The 17,950-nt window shown below is 41.0% G+C and overlaps 1 protein-coding gene across 4 annotated transcripts in view; it reads right to left on the bottom strand.

Annotated features, from left to right (window-relative positions):
• The window catches only part of TENM2 (teneurin transmembrane protein 2), a 1,126,385-nt gene that overhangs the window by 149,213 nt on the left and 959,222 nt on the right, over positions 1 to 17,950 (bottom strand). For all 4 annotated transcript variants that reach the window (XM_075900179.2, XM_075900181.2, XM_089769544.1 and 1 more), the window contains 2 exons: positions 16,660 to 16,855; positions 11,128 to 11,229 (listed from right to left, as the gene is read on the bottom strand). In XM_075900179.2, the coding sequence (XP_075756294.1) occupies positions 11,128 to 11,229; positions 16,660 to 16,855 (298 nt within the window). The remainder of the gene's footprint in view (positions 1 to 11,127; positions 11,230 to 16,659; positions 16,856 to 17,950) is intronic.

Here is a 17,950-nt window from a genome sequence, read left to right as displayed (position 1 = left end):
TGAAAAGAGAGAGGAGGAAGGGTATCTAAAATATCTAAACATGGACACTTCCCATACAGACAGCTGTGCTGATCTGAACTGACAGGAGTTCAGGTGTCCATGAAAAAGGAGAGAGAAGAACAGTTAAATAGCTGAACTCTTCTGGACAATATACAAAATCTTAAGTCCTCCCTATAGGTCTACAATAGCAATGCAATGATGAACCTCAAAACACACATACCTGGAAAAGGACAGGGGAAAAAAGAGGCACCTCTTTAAATAGCATAGATAACATTTTGGCTAACCCATACTGGACCCTTAGATATATGACAGAAGGTCCTATATTAACAGGAAGTATTTTCATTAAGGCTGCCTGACAAAATCCAGCCTAAACTGGCAGCTTGGCCAGACCTAAGATAGATTGCGGTGGCAGGTTAACTAGGGTTAGAGTAGGTTTCTAAGTATAACTTCTAGGAGTTTAATCCCAAAGTATTCTCAAATTGCTTGGGTCTCATTTTCATTCCCATTACATATGGTATTGTTAACAAAAATAGTTTAAAGGAAAGGCACTTAAGTTACAGAGTTCTATACACCTAAGTCTGTTTCAGGTATTGATTTTTTTTTCTAAATTTGAGCAGTGAAATAATTTCATTTGATCAAGTAAAGCAGTTTGGCAGCTGAGTTTAATTCCACTAGAAGTGTTGGGCTACGTCTAGACTGGCATGAATTTGCGGAAATACTTTTCACGGAAAAGTTTTTCCGCAAAAGAGCGTCTAGATTGGCACGGATGCTTTTGCGCAAGAAGTGCTTTTGCCTATCTACACTGGCCCTCTTGCGCAAGTATTCTTGCGCAAGAGGACTTATTCCTGAGCGGGAGCATCAAACTATTTGCGCAAGAAGCACTGAATTCTTACATTAGAACGGCAGTGCTCTTGCGCAAATTCAAGCGGCCAGTGTAGACAGCTGGCAAGTTTTTGCACAAAATCTTGCCAGTCTAGACACACTCTTGGTGTTTAAGAGTCAAGTCTAGATTCAGATTCTGATCTGAACAACTCTAAAGATCAGGGACATTCATATCTGGTTCAGGCCTGCCTCTATGACTTAGCTATAACAAATATAGGGAGCTGGAACAGCAACATAATTTCCATTGCTTGATTAGCAACAACGAAAGCTACTTCACCATATGCTTCAGTGACATCATCATCACAAAGTTTACAAGATGACACCATAAACAAGGCCAAAGAGAAAGATTCAAAACAAAATGGAACAAAAAATACTAGTGCAAATCTATGGAGACAATGTAACTTGAAAAGAAAACAAAATGCAGATTGTAACACCACTAGGCAAGTAAAGACAAATAAACGCAAAATAAACCACATTTAAGTTACATTAATTCAAAGAATTTAGGTCATAGCCTTGCAAAGCATAGATCTTGCAGCACAGTGATTCTTATGCTTTAACTGGAAGTACAGGCAGTCCCCGGGTTACGTATAAGATAGGGACTGTAGGTTTGTTCTTAAGTTGAATTTGTATGTAAGTCGGAACTGGTACATATTGTAGGGGAAACTCTACCCAAACATTTCTCCAGAGCTCAGTTTTATTCTCCCACACCTCACTTCCCTCAGTCCTTTATTCTCAAGCTGAGGTGTCTGCTGAGAAAAGCCGCTCCGCGTCTCTCTGGTCTGCTGTGGGGGGCGCTAGCTTCGTGTCTCCTTGGTCTGCTGGGGGGAAGCAGCTAGTGCGGGATTGCCTCACCCCGTTTGTAAGTAGGGATCCGATGTAAGTCGGATCCATGTAACCCGGGGACTGCCTGTACATAATACTGGAAAATATCTTAACTCATAAAAAAGGGGCTGATATGGTCTAGAAAATCCCAAGTATTTCAAAACATTGGATGCTCACTTCTCATTGCATTGGAGACTTTACCAAAGCTCTTAACCACAGGGGATCCATTGACATTAATTTTAGCTTCCACGTGCACACAAAGAAGCATGTAGGAAAGGGAGTAAGGCCTGAGACAAAGCACACTGAAGACACTAGGAAACCTTGTTGACTAACTGGGCTTTGGAGCAAACTCATAAAGAACAAATAAGTGTGTGCCTTGCTCACCTTTTCGTAAGTCTGAAAATCTTATTACAATGCTGTCCATGGAAAAGCTGCTACTGAGGACATTTTTACCAGTGCTTCTAGAAGCTTTCAAGCCTAGACAGCAGCAGCACAAGCTTCTTGACACTCTCCAGCCAATGTACCTCAGTCTCACGTTGGAGGAATCAACTTGAAACAACATAGTTCAGTTGCAATTTCTTTGGCCTTAATCTCTAACCGAAAGTAAGATGCCTCGCTATTGAGGAAATACAGAAGCAGATGTATTCCTTGGACTGCAGACTTAGGTTATCATGGGATCATATCTCATTACTTTTCACCTACCAGAGTCCTCTGGCAAGATGGACAACATGAGAGACACTGAACTACAGGATATAATACTAGCATATAATTCTATGTATAATGATGCCAATTTGCATCTTTGCTATAATTTCCCCAGTCAGTCCTTTCTATCCTCTCACCCTACTATCTCCTTCACTCTTAGCTTTGAGTCTGCAGATCCAAACTTCTTGCCTGATATGTACCTTCATTCTAAGCTTCCGATTCCTTCTTTATTCCTCTTATTTCAGTACTCTGCTCTCTTCAACAACAAACTTGCCCCCATTATGTGTACTTCTCTGTCTTAGACTGTCAGGTCTTTGGGAAAGGGAATATACCCACCGTCAATCTTGGAAATCACCATGCACGTACTAGATGACGCATATGGAATATGTGATTGTGTGGTGTGATATATTGGCACGAGTTTGGATGGATGATGAAGCCCTGAGAAAATGATCAAAGGTCACCCAAAAGGAATGCTAATAAATCATATTCCACACCCTTGTGTATTATGTATATACCAGCTTAGAGAAAAAAATAGTTCAGAAAAGCTTCAGAAAGCTTAAAAAAGTAATTTCCTCTGCCTGTATAGCTAGTGACTTTATTACCCTGAGTCCAACTCAGAATTCAAGGAAGGTCATAGAAACCTCTAAAAACGATTATCTAAAATAGATTTTATATGCCTAAATTGTAGTTATTTTAGAGTCTGTTATCACAGACCCTCAAAGGGCTACAAGGAGTTGCTGGGCCTCATTTGGAAGCTGGCAATTATCCCTTTCCAAAAATATAATTTCTAGCAAGGCAGGTATGGGAGGCTTCTTAAAGGTATTTTTTTTTGCATAGGCTACAACATAATCTGTGCACCTGTGTCAACACAATACATTCTCCCCATATATGATATGCCTTCCAAATATTAATAAATGCTCACAATGGCACTGTGAGACACTGCAGAGGTAGCAATGTATTCTTAAACAGTAGTAACCTGAAATGCAGAGTCACACATGGAGTCAACAGGGATAAGCCTACACAGCAGGGCTAAAGCCGAAATAAACTACACAACTTGAGCTATGTCAATTGCATAGTTTAAGTCAAAATAGCTTATTTTAGCTTTTGGTGATGTCTACACAGCAGGAAGTCCGAGGAAGAGCACTCTTCCTCTGACTTCCCTTACTCCTTGTAAAATGAGGGTTACAGGAGTCGGAGAAAGAATTTCTCCAGCTCAACATTATTTTGACATTATGTTGAAATAACTGCATGTAGTATATTCTGAAATAAGACTGCTATGTAGACATACCCTAGTAGACCTGTAGATAGATGTCCTCAGAAGTCCTGACTTTCTAGGCTACCATTTTAACCTTTAGACTCCAGGAAAATCTAGGGTGAGATCTAAGAATGGAAAGCCAGAACTCCTGGGTTCTGTTTCTTAGCTCTGCTACTGACTAGCCGTGCCATAGCCCTGTTTTAGAGTCCTAAGAATGAGTTTAGTTCCTGGAATCTGTTTAGATTGACAGTCATGATGCTGGATTTTATGGTGGGGAAACCTCTCCATTAGGAATGGGATTAAGGCCGTCAACTCATTTCACAAAGTTCACGTAACAGCTGACAGATGCCAATCACCATCCATAACTCTAAAACTGGGCTGCAAGTCAGTTTATTTGTTCTGCAGTTTTATCTGGAATGTTGAATGAAGCAAAATACATTTTAATGATGTAAATTATGTAACTTTTAAGGGCAAGCAGCACTTAAAGAAACTCAATGGAAGTGAAAACTCTCAGTAAAATCAACAAGCTAGCTTTGAACTTGGAGATCTTTGCATGCCAGGAACGCAGACAATAAGATGACAAAATATGGGATCAGGCTGATACAGGTTTGGAAATTTATAATGCACTCATCACCAATTGTTGATTCAAACAGAATAAAACTTCAGACCATTGACAAAAATTAGCCAATTTTATCTTGGTATGAGTTTGGAGGCTACATAAATTCACAGTGAGGTCAAAAAGCAGGGAATGAAAGACATGCATTGTAACTGTTATTGCAGTGGATCCAGAAGGAGATACCCAAAGACAGACATAAGAAGAGATGGTTGGAAGGAAGCTAAATATTATCAGCCCATTGCCGTAGTTGATGGGATGTGTTGGCTGCAAATCACGAGGACAGCATTTTAAAAGGAAAGAGTACAGATCTGACACATACATTCCCATGCTGAAAAACTTCTTGAGCTGTGAGCTGTAAACTTTGGTGACTCTCCTTTCTCCTTCTTCCCTCTTGCCACTCGATTCTCCTTCCACCGTCTTGGCTGCTTTCCTTCCCTTCTGGCTTCGTTCCTTTTCTAGCTCTGCTGATCCCTCAAACTGCATTTCACTCTTGGGCACCCCTCATTTTCTTCTCTGACGTCTGTTGTACCCATGTGTCAGTCTGAAGTGATTCAGCTGAACACCACACCAGACAGCATTATCCACGGACTGAACATTCTCCCTCACTGACTGAGAACAGACTAATGGAGCATCAGACAAGTAAGAGGCCAAGGCTATTCTGTCACACCCCTATCCACTCCCCCTAAATATGCTAAGACCTTTGATGCACCTGTTCTATATTCACATCTTATAATTTCAGACCAAATTAAGAAGACAAGTATCTTTTCCATTAGTCCTATACAATGAAAAGGTTAAGAAGGGCTCCTCATTAGAATAGGCAGGAGAGCACTCAATCATCACCATAGTTAAAAGAGATGGTCCCTGTCTGATATATGGTGCAGAAATGAAGTGAATAATCAATAAATCAGCAAGCTGCCCTTTCACTATTAAGTACTTCACTCTGCCATCCCTTCTCTGCCTGTTTATTTTCAATGGGTGCATTCTGGATGTTAGATTTGGAAGACAAGGCCAGGCAACCTACTTGCTGGCACAGGGTCTTGTTATTTGCACAAAGGAGAATCCCTGCTCTGACTACAATTCTCTGCATAACCCCAGGTTCAGAGAGTGCCAAAATAGTTTCACCAGCCTCTGATTAAAATAGCTTATGTTTTCTAATATTACTTTTGTTTTTCTTTAATGACAACCATAGGCAGCAGGAGTTGTCATTTTCTGTATTTTACCATAATAATTTAGCATCCAACCTGTTATGTATTTATACAGCAGGTTAAAAACACACATGCAGTATAGAAGGAGTGATAATGATGAGAGCGTCCATCTTATTAAAGGCAGCCATTAGAAATACCAAATGCTTTAAAAATAAATATGCTGCAAATTTATATGAACTTAATAATTATATTAAAATTTATTTTAAACATAATCAAATGAAGAACTTGAAATGAAAAAAGATATTTAAAAAAAACCTACCCTTGTATTTATACTTATTAAAATGGTGCCGTCCTTTGCCAGCAAGCCAAAAACAAACAGAATGAAGATAAAATAATGAAAAAGCCACACAAGAAGAGTCGGAAAAAGCTGAGAATAAATAACTGAGATCTATTACAGCCAGATAGGAGAAGCAATTGATGAAAAATGCTACGCATTGCTGATTAACCCCCCCCACACACACATTTTAGATCAAGATATTAATATAAATTGCTTAAAATATCGCACAATCAATTAACTTTATCTGCTAAATGCCAAGTTAAAGACCACTGTCAGGAGCTATCACTAGTTGATTCTCAAATCAAGAATGCCAGTCATTAACTCTCATTGAATCATAGAACACTAGAACTGGAAGGGACCTTGAGAGGTCATCGAATCCAGTCCCCTACTCTCATGGCAGGGCCAAGGACTATCTGAACTCACAGTTCAGGTCAAACTATGCATCCTTGCATTTATGTAGATCATTGGTCTCCAACCTTTTTAACCACAAGATCACTTTTTCAGTTTAAGCGCAATGTAAGATTTACCTCAAACCCAAATACCCTTATCCCACATCCTTCCTGCCCCTTCTTTGAGGCCCTGCCCCTGCTCCACCCCTTCTCCGAGTCCTCACTCTGCTCATGCCACCACCCTTCGTCCTCCATCCTCACTCACTTTCACCAGGCTAGGGTTCGGGGTTGGGGTACAGGTTCTGGTCTTGGGCCAAGGGGTTTGAGGTATGGGAGGGGCTCCGGGCTTCGTCCAGGATAGGGAACTGGGGTTTAGGAGGGACTTCAGGGTGCAAGCTCTGGGAAGGAGTTTGAGTGCAGGAGAACTCACGTCTGGGGCAGGAAGCTGTGTGCAGGAGGGGATTCAGGGCTGGGACAGGGGTTCAGGAAGCAGGCTCTGGCTGGGTGCCATTTAAATGAGATGGCTTCCAGGTGGTGGAGCAGTGGGGTTAAGGCAGGCTTATTCCTGCCCTGGCCCTGCACCGCTCCTGAAAGCAGCTAGCATGTACAACAGTGGTTCCATGGTGCCACGTGCTGCCCCTCATCTACAGGCACTCAGCCCACAGCTTCTACTGGTCACGGCTCCCCATTATTGATCAATGGGAGCTGTTGGATTGGTGTCTGCAGGCAAGGACAGCATGTGGAGACCCCCTACTCTGGCTTTCCAGGAGCAGCAATTACTCCAGCCACGACTGGTTAGGCATTTTAGAATCACTACTCAAAGCGTAAGAGAGAAATGAAAATTATGAAATGCACAGACAAGTCAAAACCAAAAATAACACTTCTTTTTCAGCAAGCAAAGTGTAACAACAACAACCCACATATGTGTTGGGACAGGAGATGAGAGGGAATGACAGTGTGTGTTTGTGAGAATAACAGAGAAACACACAGGGTGTGAGAGTGACAGACATTTGCATTGCCAAGCTCCCTCCATCCCCTTCTCTCTGTGTGGAGATAGGGTACAGGAGTAGGGGGAGGAGGGACCCCTGACATCAGCATCCCTGCTTCTCCTTCCCACACCCTGCACAGCAAGCTGGAGGTTCCCAGAGGGGCAGCTCCAAGGCAGAGGGCAGAAGCAGCATGACAGTGGGTGGAGGGACAACTGAAGTGCCAGCACTTGATAGCTTCCTCAGAGGTTCCAAGACCTACTGGTAGATCACGATCTACTGGTTGGCAACCTTTGATGTAGATGTTTATACCATGCTCATCACTGCGATATTTGAATTCCATGTGATGTTGCATTCAGCATAACTCTGGGCAGAATTTCACCTTTTGAGCTTAGCTAACCCATTTCATAATGCAACCTCTAAGTTCACCTTAGAAGGTAAAATTCAAAGCGGTGTGAGTACCAGCACATTTGCAAAACAATGCAATGATGGTTTTGGATGCCCCTTTTTCCTGGGTGGGCAGAATTTGAATGCTCTTCAAAACAGAAATGAAAGCAAAATAAATTACAGTTAGTTTGACACACTGCTATGATACCTCAGATCGGTCGGTTATTTCAGCAACAAATACTGCAAACCTCAAAAAGCAAGGTAGTAGGAATCATGCCCGCATAATGACTTGGCAAGGGACATTGGCCAATTTAAAGCAGCTAAACCAATGTGAGGCATCAAGAACAACAAAAAGTATTAAGGTCTGTCAAGGTGAGGAAGATGCATTTAGTACCTCCCAAGGGTCTTCATGGAAATTATGAAAAAATACAACTGGACACAAAAAATAAATGTAACGGTGTCAAAGTAACATAATCATGGCTCTTCAAACTGCTTATTCCCCTAATTTCTCCTTGGAGCTATTTAAGTGGGGGAGGGATAGCTCAGTGGTTTAAGCATTGGCCTGCTAAACCCAGGGTTGGGGTTCAATTCCTATGGAGGTCATTTGGGGGCAAAAATTCATCAGGGATGGTACTTGGTCCTACTATGAAGGCAGGAGACTGGACTCAATGACCTTTCAAGGTCTCTTCCAGTTCTAGGAGATAGGCCGTCTCTGTTATTGGGCACTTTTATGGCTAACACCTGTGAAGATATTTACACTTACAATGTTACCTGCAATGCAGTTCAGTTTAGGGCCGCTTCTGCACTGGTTTAAAGCAAATATATTTTTTGAAGACAGACACCCACTGAATTATCCTTGGAGTTAAAAGCTTTTACCTCTCTGTAGTGCTTCAATCACTTGAGAGTTGCATGCAAAATGTTCATTTTTCATATGGTAAATGACAGCCTTAGTCAGGCTAAACTCCCCTTGATTTTAAAGGGACTTTTGCCCAAAGGAAGACTGAGCATAAATGTCAGGATTGGATCCATAATGGTATTAGTTTTCTCCACTATGGGTAAAACCCAGTCCACCCACATGAAGCCTGAGTGTTGGGTAAGTAAGAGCCATTTTCACTCTAATTCAGGGCCAGGGCTAATATTCCAGGGGCTATGGCTTGTGATAGCAGCTCCAGTACTTACCTGGAAGTCGTTCGCAGTACTGGAACCACTGGATCCACACAAAGGTATATCTGTAGTCCCTCACCAAGCCCCCCTCCTTGTGGCTTTCCACCACAGACTACGTGGGGATTGCATAATAATCCTTTCCATGGCACATAAGGGGTGTGCAGGCACTGCTGGGCAGTAGCATCTCTTGCAAACCCCTAAGTGGGGTTAGGTTCTGTGCACAGGCCCTGAATCTATCAGCGGTTCCAGGAACCCTCTAATTCATTCTTTATCTATGCTGGCCATGACTCTTATCAATTTCTATGGACAACCAGAGACATTGAATTGTATGGTGCTGTGTGGTGTTAGGAAATTCAGAAATTAAAATCAATTCGAAAAAAAATCTACAAACACAACTGATAGTGTAAGTCTACCTTCCTAAAATTTATTTACTTTTGTATATTATTATTATATTATATTATTATTTTAAATTTATCTATACACAGAACCCTACATTTAATTTCTGCCCTCTCAAATGGCACTCACACATAGTGTCTACTGGAGTGGTCACAAAATCCACAAAAGATTAATTGAGATATGAAAAAGCATGCTCAGTGGATGAGATATTCATAATGCACATGTGCATAGTACCATGTGTACCATAGTACACATAACTGTATGTGTCTGCACATGTACATGTGAAGTTTGCATAAATACACATTTTTGCCCTTTTACAGGCCCCTAAAAGTCCATGGTGTTTAACTGTAAACATTAACAAAGGAGAAAGAAATTAAAGTTCACAGAACTTACTACTACATTTGTGCTTTTGAAAGGGGAAAGACACAACACATAGAAGACAAGAGCAGAAAAGACAGTAGAGAACTAATCGTTGACAAGTGTCCCAAAATATGACACAGTCTGATGAAGCCTAAATAAACTGATTTCTGGCAGAAATTCAGAGTGCAGTCCTAAAGAAAATTATGTGAGAACACTGCACAAAAAGTGGCTTAGTGCATGTAGCATTATTACTGCATAACACAGAATACACATAAGATGGCCAACACAGTGATGTTCAAACAGTGGCAGCCAAGCATGCAGTTACTACACACACTTTTTCACAGATTAATCACAAAAAAGTTACACCAGTGTGAATATACATTTACAGAACACACAGTAATGCTATATGCTTTGAATATATATAGGTCTAGACTACATTGTTTTTTCAAAAAAACTGCCCTTCTTTCAAAAAAACTTCACCTGAGTCCACACTGCAATCGCATTCTTTCGAAATTAAATCGAAAGCACGCAGGGGATTTTTCAACATTGGTAAACCTCAAATTATGAGGAAGAATGCCTTTTTCGAAAGAGCTCTTTTGAAAAAGCTTCTTTCGAAAGAAGCTTGCAGTCTAGACGTACCCTTGTAGTCTCCTTTGTAAAACTTGCCAATTATCTATAAATAGTGTCAGAATGGTATTCCCTACAGTAAGAATAAGCAAAAAGGCTAGTAATGAAATACACTTATTGATTTCTCTAGGACAAAATGGGCACATTACTGAATCAGAAATAGTATCCAAAATGTGCATTTTTCCTTTAAACATTAATGAACCCTAACTCAAAATAAAAATAAACCCCACAAAACACACAGTACCGAAAGTGTGACTTTCAGTGATCTCTACAGAGCACAATATTGCTCTATTGCAGTTGCTATGCTAAGACAAGAGTATTTTCATTTGCTCTCAATTTTCTGGCTTTTTTTGTGTCCTTGAGACCCTGAATTGAGTTGAACTTTATTTTTTGTAGTTTAACATGTTTAACAGAAACATTGCTCCGGAAAAAAAACCTAAATTGGATAGAAGCATTTATTACATAACACCCCAATATTAGCCAGCTCTGGATGTGATTTACATGAGTGGTTAGTTTTGGAAATTGTGACACTGGACCTCCTAGTGTTAATTCACTAATACACACCTTGAGGGTAGGGTTATTTTTATACTTCCCTGAATGTAAGTCCTCATTCTTTTCTCTGAAAGGCCTTAAGTGTTACAGTTTAAAAAGGAGTTTACAAGATTAAAAAATAAAATCTTCATGAATTAGAAACATGCTTAGCCCAGAAAGAATATATAAAATGTACGCATAAAGAAGATGCTCAGACTTCTATTACATATAAATTAATGATTATCAGAAAGCATTGATGGTAATTCAGCTGCTTTTACTGGAAACAAAGCTATTTCTTTATAGTAAATTCTTCTTTCCTATGTATCTTGGCACAAACTAGCTAAGCTTAGCCAGGATCATGAGGAATGCAGCATTATTTTCATTTGACCAACTACATTAAAGCTCAATCAGAATGAAGATAAAGATGTGTGTGTTCATGTATAAAATCCACTTATTGAATCTCCATAAGATCCATACAGCTGCCTAGCATACACTGTAGAATAATATTTAACATAGGGTTAATGGTACCTTTAGCACAATCAGCGCCATGGAATCCTGGAAAACAGTGACAGACTCCAGATACACACTCGCCATTCCCATGACAATTACGTGGACAATCCTGCACTGAATCTGAAAGACAGACATCAAAGACTTGTAAGTTGTTCTTCTTCTTGACTGAAGTAAAAAGCTACGGTCATATGTACATTCAGTATAAGTTTTGTATTCAACTTGATAATGTCAGGTTACTTTTACAAAGTGTCAGATATTAACTGTGACACCCTGTCATCCCCATATTCACCACTGTCATATAATTACGATATGTTGTGTACAAAGTATGCCTTGTAAGGTATCATTCTAAAAGCCTCTAACCACTAAACATTAATTACTTGTTGGACTGTATGTGCTATTATTGTACACGATGTTATAAAGTTTTGCTCTGTATCTGTTACTAAAGATTTGTGTGAAGTTGGAAACTACCACAACTAGCCTTTCAGATACAACAATGAAGAAGGAAGAGTGGTAATGGCCTATCAACGAAGACAACAGACCATGGAAGAACTCACCTTTGGATGCTTCAGTCAGCCATGGGGCAATGCTGCCAGCACTGATCAGGAGCATGCAGAGGCTTGTGACCAAATTACATGATACTGGGCTCCATGTTGGTCCCTGTACTTTTCCACTGCCAGGGCTGGGATCCTGGCTTGGAAGGAACAAAGGGATTCCTGCCATATGGAAAAGCTACATAAGTGGAAAGTGACATCATAACTGGGACTCACTCCCCTACAAGAGAAGGCCTAGAAACAGAAAATGAACTGGCAAAGGTGGTACAAGGCGGGAAAGAAAAAAGCCCTGATTATGTAAGGAAGCTAAAGGCTGCTTGTATCATCAGTCAGGGTGAGATATTGATGATTCAAATCCTATCTAGTTTATGAGAGACTGACATTGCATTTTTTTGCAATCTCCTAAGTAACCTCCTTTGATGTGTTGACTGCCATTTATAATCACTTAAAATCTGTCTATGAGTGAAGTGTTTGGAAATCTTAGCTCTGGTAAAAGGCTCTTGTGTATCTTCCCCACATTGAGGGGAAGTAGACAAATTTAATAAAGTTGCACCATATACGCCCCCGTGCAGTGCAAGACTATAATTCCGGATTTGTACTCCAGTAGGGGTGCTGTCATAACCATGAGGGTTGGCCATCAGCTTGGGGACTAAAGGGTTAACTATGTCCCTGTACCTAGCCAGGTATCTGCTCAGCCAATAGAAATGCAGGTAGAGATTTCAAACTGAGACAAAGGAATTTTGGGGTTTTCCCTCCTTTGTCTCTGAGCCAGTTTTGCTCTCTAGATACTGAGGAAGACAGAAGACATGTCTCTTTCCAAGAAAAAGACTCTTCATAATGTGTAAGTAGAGTAAAGTCTAGATAAATCTGTCAGATTTTATTGTTTTCTAGTTTGGGATTTTAGATCTGATGTCTGTGCTGTTAGAAATGGGTTTTCCTCTCTTTTGCAACTAAGTTTTGGCCCATGGGGGAATCCTCCATGAGTATATTAATTGGCGGCTCTTACCATCTAGCCATTCCAAATATGCTTGTAACTGTGGTATTGTTTTAATAATAAAAGTTCTTTCTTCTTTTTAAATTAAGCTGGTATTGGTTCATTTCTGTGTCCTGGAAAATCTGTCTATGGGATCTGCATGCCTCTGATGAGGGGACAGCAATCACAGACTGCAGCTTGTATTTTCTCTTTTCTTTTCAAGCTCTTTGGAGAAAAGAGCATGGGGTGCCCTGGGGTTGGTTTCAAGTGTCCACCCCTGGTTGTGGGTTCAAAAGCACTTGATGGTGGCAGCAGATTCCCCAAAATCTGGGTATTAGGATTTTGGGGGGAGTTTTTGTGCCAAAGCCTGCAGAGATCAGGTTTTGGGTTGCTTTTGTGGGCCCCCCGCTTCTGCATTCATCGTGCCAGAGTGAGGAACAGCCTTGACAGGTGCAAAGCAGGGGAACTGGGAAATTGACTGGTACCTCTCTTGCCATGTGGCTTAGGTAAAACACTCAGGCGTCTCAGCTGGGTATATGGTGGCACCTGGTCTTGTGTTGGGTGATAACTGTTCCCAGAGGTCTTGCTGATGGGAGGCCAGCCCAGCTGAATGATCTGGCCTAACAGAAGTTCCTAACATTTCTGAATCTTATGTTTGCTCAGTATTATTGGATTTGAAAAACCATACTTTAAAATATGGTTTTGATCTAGGTTTTTAAAAACAACCTTGTAGTTTCATTTTTCTTCTTCCCACTTCGAATTGAAATAGTCCTCAACAACTATTACAACACACTCTAACTGACAAAGATCTGATTTCACAGATCAGGAAATTTGCGATACAGCGAGATCTATTAACATGCTCAAAGTCACATACTGATTCTTTTGGAGTCAGAGTTCACAGAGAAACTACATTTCTTTTCTAGACTAATGCCTATATTGCAGGATTCTGAATAGAAAACAAATCTGAAATAAAGAATTCAGATACATAAAACACAAAGTAAAAGAAAACTCAACCAATAAACATCAGCTAGGTCACTGGACAGCATTATTGGTAGGGGTGAAAACAAAAACCAAAATGTGTGAGACTTCAGAAAATGTCATTTCATTGTCTTCTGAAGAGGACACTTGACTATGGAATGATTCATTTCTTTTGCTCCACAGAACATGAAAGTACTTTCCCCGAGTTCAAAGGTACTATATATTTAGTATGGTCTGTGGTTGACATCTTGCTTGACATTCTCTCTCTTGTTTCATATCAAAGAGGCTTTCAGCTCTCTCAGTGCCTCTCGATGGCAAAAGTTCTGATAACAGATATATGTGGAAGAACCTCTGAACTTGTTAAAACACTGTACTTTTCTCTGCATTTCAGTCTGATTACTATCATTGCTCTATCAAGATGTCTATCTGACTATTAGGCCTATTACCTTTGACTTTCTTCTAAAATGCAGTCTAGACCAGGCGACTCTCAAGCAGCTTATCACATCACAAGGAGGAACTTTTGCAAGATGGGTGGGAGAAGTATACCAAACCACTAACAGAGCTGTACAACAAGGTTTGCATGTTGCAGAAAATACTCTCTCTAAATGCGTGCATTGTCTGCATGCATGTGCATAAACATGCGTACACACAGACACCTATTAAAACATTTGTGAATTATGAAGGGAAAATCATTATTTATATTTCACATTGCAGCTTAACAGAAATAACAGGCTCCTAAGCCTGAAGATTAAAGGCTGGACTATCCTTTCATACCAGCATTAATCAGGGCTCACTTGAATGAATTCGGTGGATTATACCAGTGGAAAAATCAGGTGACTGGTAGGGGAATCTGGCCCATAGTGCACCTGGGTTTTTAGCACTAATTCTTCAAGCAAAGAAATGTGTCCCCTATTTCACACTATTTTATAATTTATCCCTTTATAAATTGAACAGGACCTGCGAATTGGGTGACAAAAGACTCACAAGGCCCAGCAACACTGCATGTTAATTCTTTAAGCACCAGAGAGGAAACAAGCACCCTATAGGCTGTGAAAAAGTTTCACTAAAAAGGGGAGAAACTCACTTGTGGTTTCAGGTGTAGCTGTGACAGCGACACTCAGCAAGATTCTCCAAGTACTTCAGCCAACTTCAACACAATTTTTCATAATGACTTGTTCGACCTGGTTGTGCTCATCAGTTGCCTAAGATGGATCCCCTCTGCCCTTGAGAGTCCCTCTTCATAAAGCCTCGAATTTCTCCCATAATTCTAGTGTCAGGGCAAAGGGTGGTGGCCCTCTGCCTTCCATCCTCTTGTCTTCAGGGGATGGCCCACTCTCAGATGTTTTAGGAAGGGGAGGCGAGGTGATGGGTGGCTAACATACTTTCACATCCTCTTTCTTTTGGGGTAGTGTTCGGTAGATAGAAAGCGGGAGTTATGCATATTATTTTTATAACTATCATATATTATCTCTCAGTTTACATACTTTGCTGGACTAGGAGGAGATCGGTCAAAGAAGTCTGTTATTGGGAGGCAAACAGAAATGAAACAATGAAAAATATATGGCTCTACAAGGGAACAATGGAGGAAACTATTAATTTGGGGACTGTCCCAGCCAGGTTCCAACCAGGCTGGCAACAGTTTTCTTTGTGTAGGCCTATCCCTATGATTAAAAAGCATACAAACACCTTTAAGAGCTTGCTTAGGCAGGAAGGAAGGGGGATGAGTGGGCTTTTAGTAATGGCTATTGGGGCAGACTGTGACAGACACAAACTGCGAAGGGCATAGAAATTTCAGCAAGCAGACTCTCTACCCTTCTCCAGAGGTGGAGATAAACAGGCTGAATAGAATTTAAGCTTGCAAGGAAAGATTATGGTTTACCTTAAGGGCGATATGCGTATAGGCTTTTATTGGCGTCTCCCTTAGTTCTGAATGTGATATAACTTTGGCTGCATATATGCTGCTTGGGGTTTTAGAAACTGTTTTGAATCACTTTAATCATTTTGCTGGTCACAGGCCCCCAGAAGAAAAGGGCTTATAGGTGTTAAACCTAGTTGCACCAGTCAGGTTAGTGTGATTGGTAAAGGGGTCGGCTACAGCCCACAGATCCAAAGAGTAGTACGGAGCACAGGTCCCACTGGCCAGAAACTAAGGCCAATGGGAGTTTCAACGGCAAATGTTGACAAGAGCAGCCTGCAGAACTCCCTGACCACCCCTGTGCCCCGACCTGAGGTAAGTGCCACCTGGAGCTTGCACCATGAATTCTCTCCTGCACCCCAACTCCATGCCCCACCCACAGCCTGTTCCTGTACCCCAAATCTTTCATAAATGACTCCATCCAGAGCCCACATCCCCAGTTGGAGACCTCATCCCTCCTCCAACCCCCTACCACAGCATGCAGCCTCCCCTGAACCCTGGACTTCTAATTTATGACCCGAGCCTGGAACCCATACCCCTCAGCTGGAACCCTCACCACTCCTGCATCCCAGTCCCATACCCTGCCTCACCCAATTAAAGTCAGTGAGGGCTGGGGAGGTGGGGGTAGGGGTGGTGGAGAGGTGACCTGAGGAAGAAGGGGAGGGGGAGGAGAGGGAGATGGGGACTGAGCTGGATGCAGGGCCTCTGAGAAGAGGTGGGGTCCTGGGGCAGGAGATGGAGCAAGTATGTTGGTTTTGTGCAGTTAGAAAGTTGTCAACACTACTCCAAACAGCCAACCTGAATCAGCTTTTCAGGAAGAACTGTCTCCACTATTATTAATATCTGTAGTTATAAGATTTGTCCACTGTAAAGCCTCTGGGTACATTCATTTTTTTGAAAGACAGCTAAATATTAACTGGATCACAGATTTTGGCCTTCAATATAGGCAGCACAAAAGCTTCCACAACTCACCCTAGAAAGATTTCCCTCTTTTCCTACCTACACTCAATATAAATCAGATATTATTGGATTATAGAAAAATATGCACAAAAAGAGAGAGCTGATAGAAGGCTCCCATACTTAATAAAGATAAGCAAACAGAGGGAAAATGCTCAGCATGCAGGCATACATACCCAAGATAACTGTATTGAAAGAGACCACTTCTTTGTCCTTGCCATCATTGTAAAATGCCAAGTGCCATAAACCCACATCCAAGTATTGAACAAACACAGCTTCATTCTGAACCAGGGTCTGGATACTTCGACGTTCCCGGGGGGACTCTACCACACTCCATTTCTCTTTGCCATCCAAACGCTCCATGAAATCGTACTGTGTGGTAAAACAGAAACAGAGAAACCTGAATTTAGAGTGATTCTACAGATCAAAAACCGGCATCATATCTTGCCCAGGCTTTCTCCAAATGCCCTTCCCTGCAACATTTTTTATTGGAGAGTGTGGCAATTTGAAGCTAGACTGTTTTTGTTTACTATGGGTTTGGGAGCAAATTATGATTTTTATCCTGTCTCATAATGTGATACAAATAGAAATAAGTGCCTGCACTCTGCAAAAATATTGGCAACTGTTTAAGTAAACGTCCTTCAAAGTCTGAGCTTTTAAAGAAAGTTGCTAATTAGTTACATTGTCTGGTATTATATAAAATAAACACTGAATGGATTTTACACCAGTGACAACATGAACTGCAGACATGCCAACTTTAATAAGATCTCTTGTTACAGGATATGAGAATATTGTTCAAAAAGGCCAGGAAACAACCCTTCCCTATGTACCGCATTGTTCAGCTGGCTAAGCACGCTATGGAAATTTTTTACCTACCGAAGCATCAGGTATTGGGCTACTGTTCGGGTCAAGATTCAGGATGTGATGGATTAATCTTTGGATCCTTCCCAGCAAGTCACAAGTTCTTGTATACATTGTCAAATCATGAAATCTCATTTTAGAAGACACTTCCCCCTTCCAAATCAATCGTCAATATAGCCCCGACTATCATAGTACACAGAAATCTCAGACATGCCATCTGAGGTACTAATGAATGGAATTTTCCTGATTGTGACTATGGAAAAAGCTGATTGTTTTTGCCTAATGTAAGACACCTCACTCTGTACCAGATGGAAGCTTTATTACAGACATGTCACTGCACAGAGCAAAGAAATATTGCTTCATTACTAGAAAGTTACAAGACAAACCGGAGAGAGATCAGAAAAGAACAATAGAAATAAGGGGTTTGGAGGAATTGACTTATGAAGAAAGACTGATGATATCAAGCTTGGGTAAGCTCCAGCAGAGGCAGGACATGTTAATAGTCCACAAAGTGAAAACACTGAGCAAAGGGAGGAGTTATTTAGCATTGAGTAGGGGGGCTAATAGAACTGAGATGAAATTAAGAAAGAGGAAATTAAACAAGAG

This window comes from Pelodiscus sinensis, chromosome 16 (genome assembly GCF_052426305.1).
Source record: "Pelodiscus sinensis isolate ZL-2025 chromosome 16, ASM5242630v1, whole genome shotgun sequence".
Taxonomy (NCBI): domain Eukaryota; kingdom Metazoa; phylum Chordata; order Testudines; family Trionychidae; genus Pelodiscus; species Pelodiscus sinensis.
The sequence above is the reverse complement of the archived record's forward strand: the minus strand, read 5'-3'. Positions and strand labels throughout refer to the sequence as shown.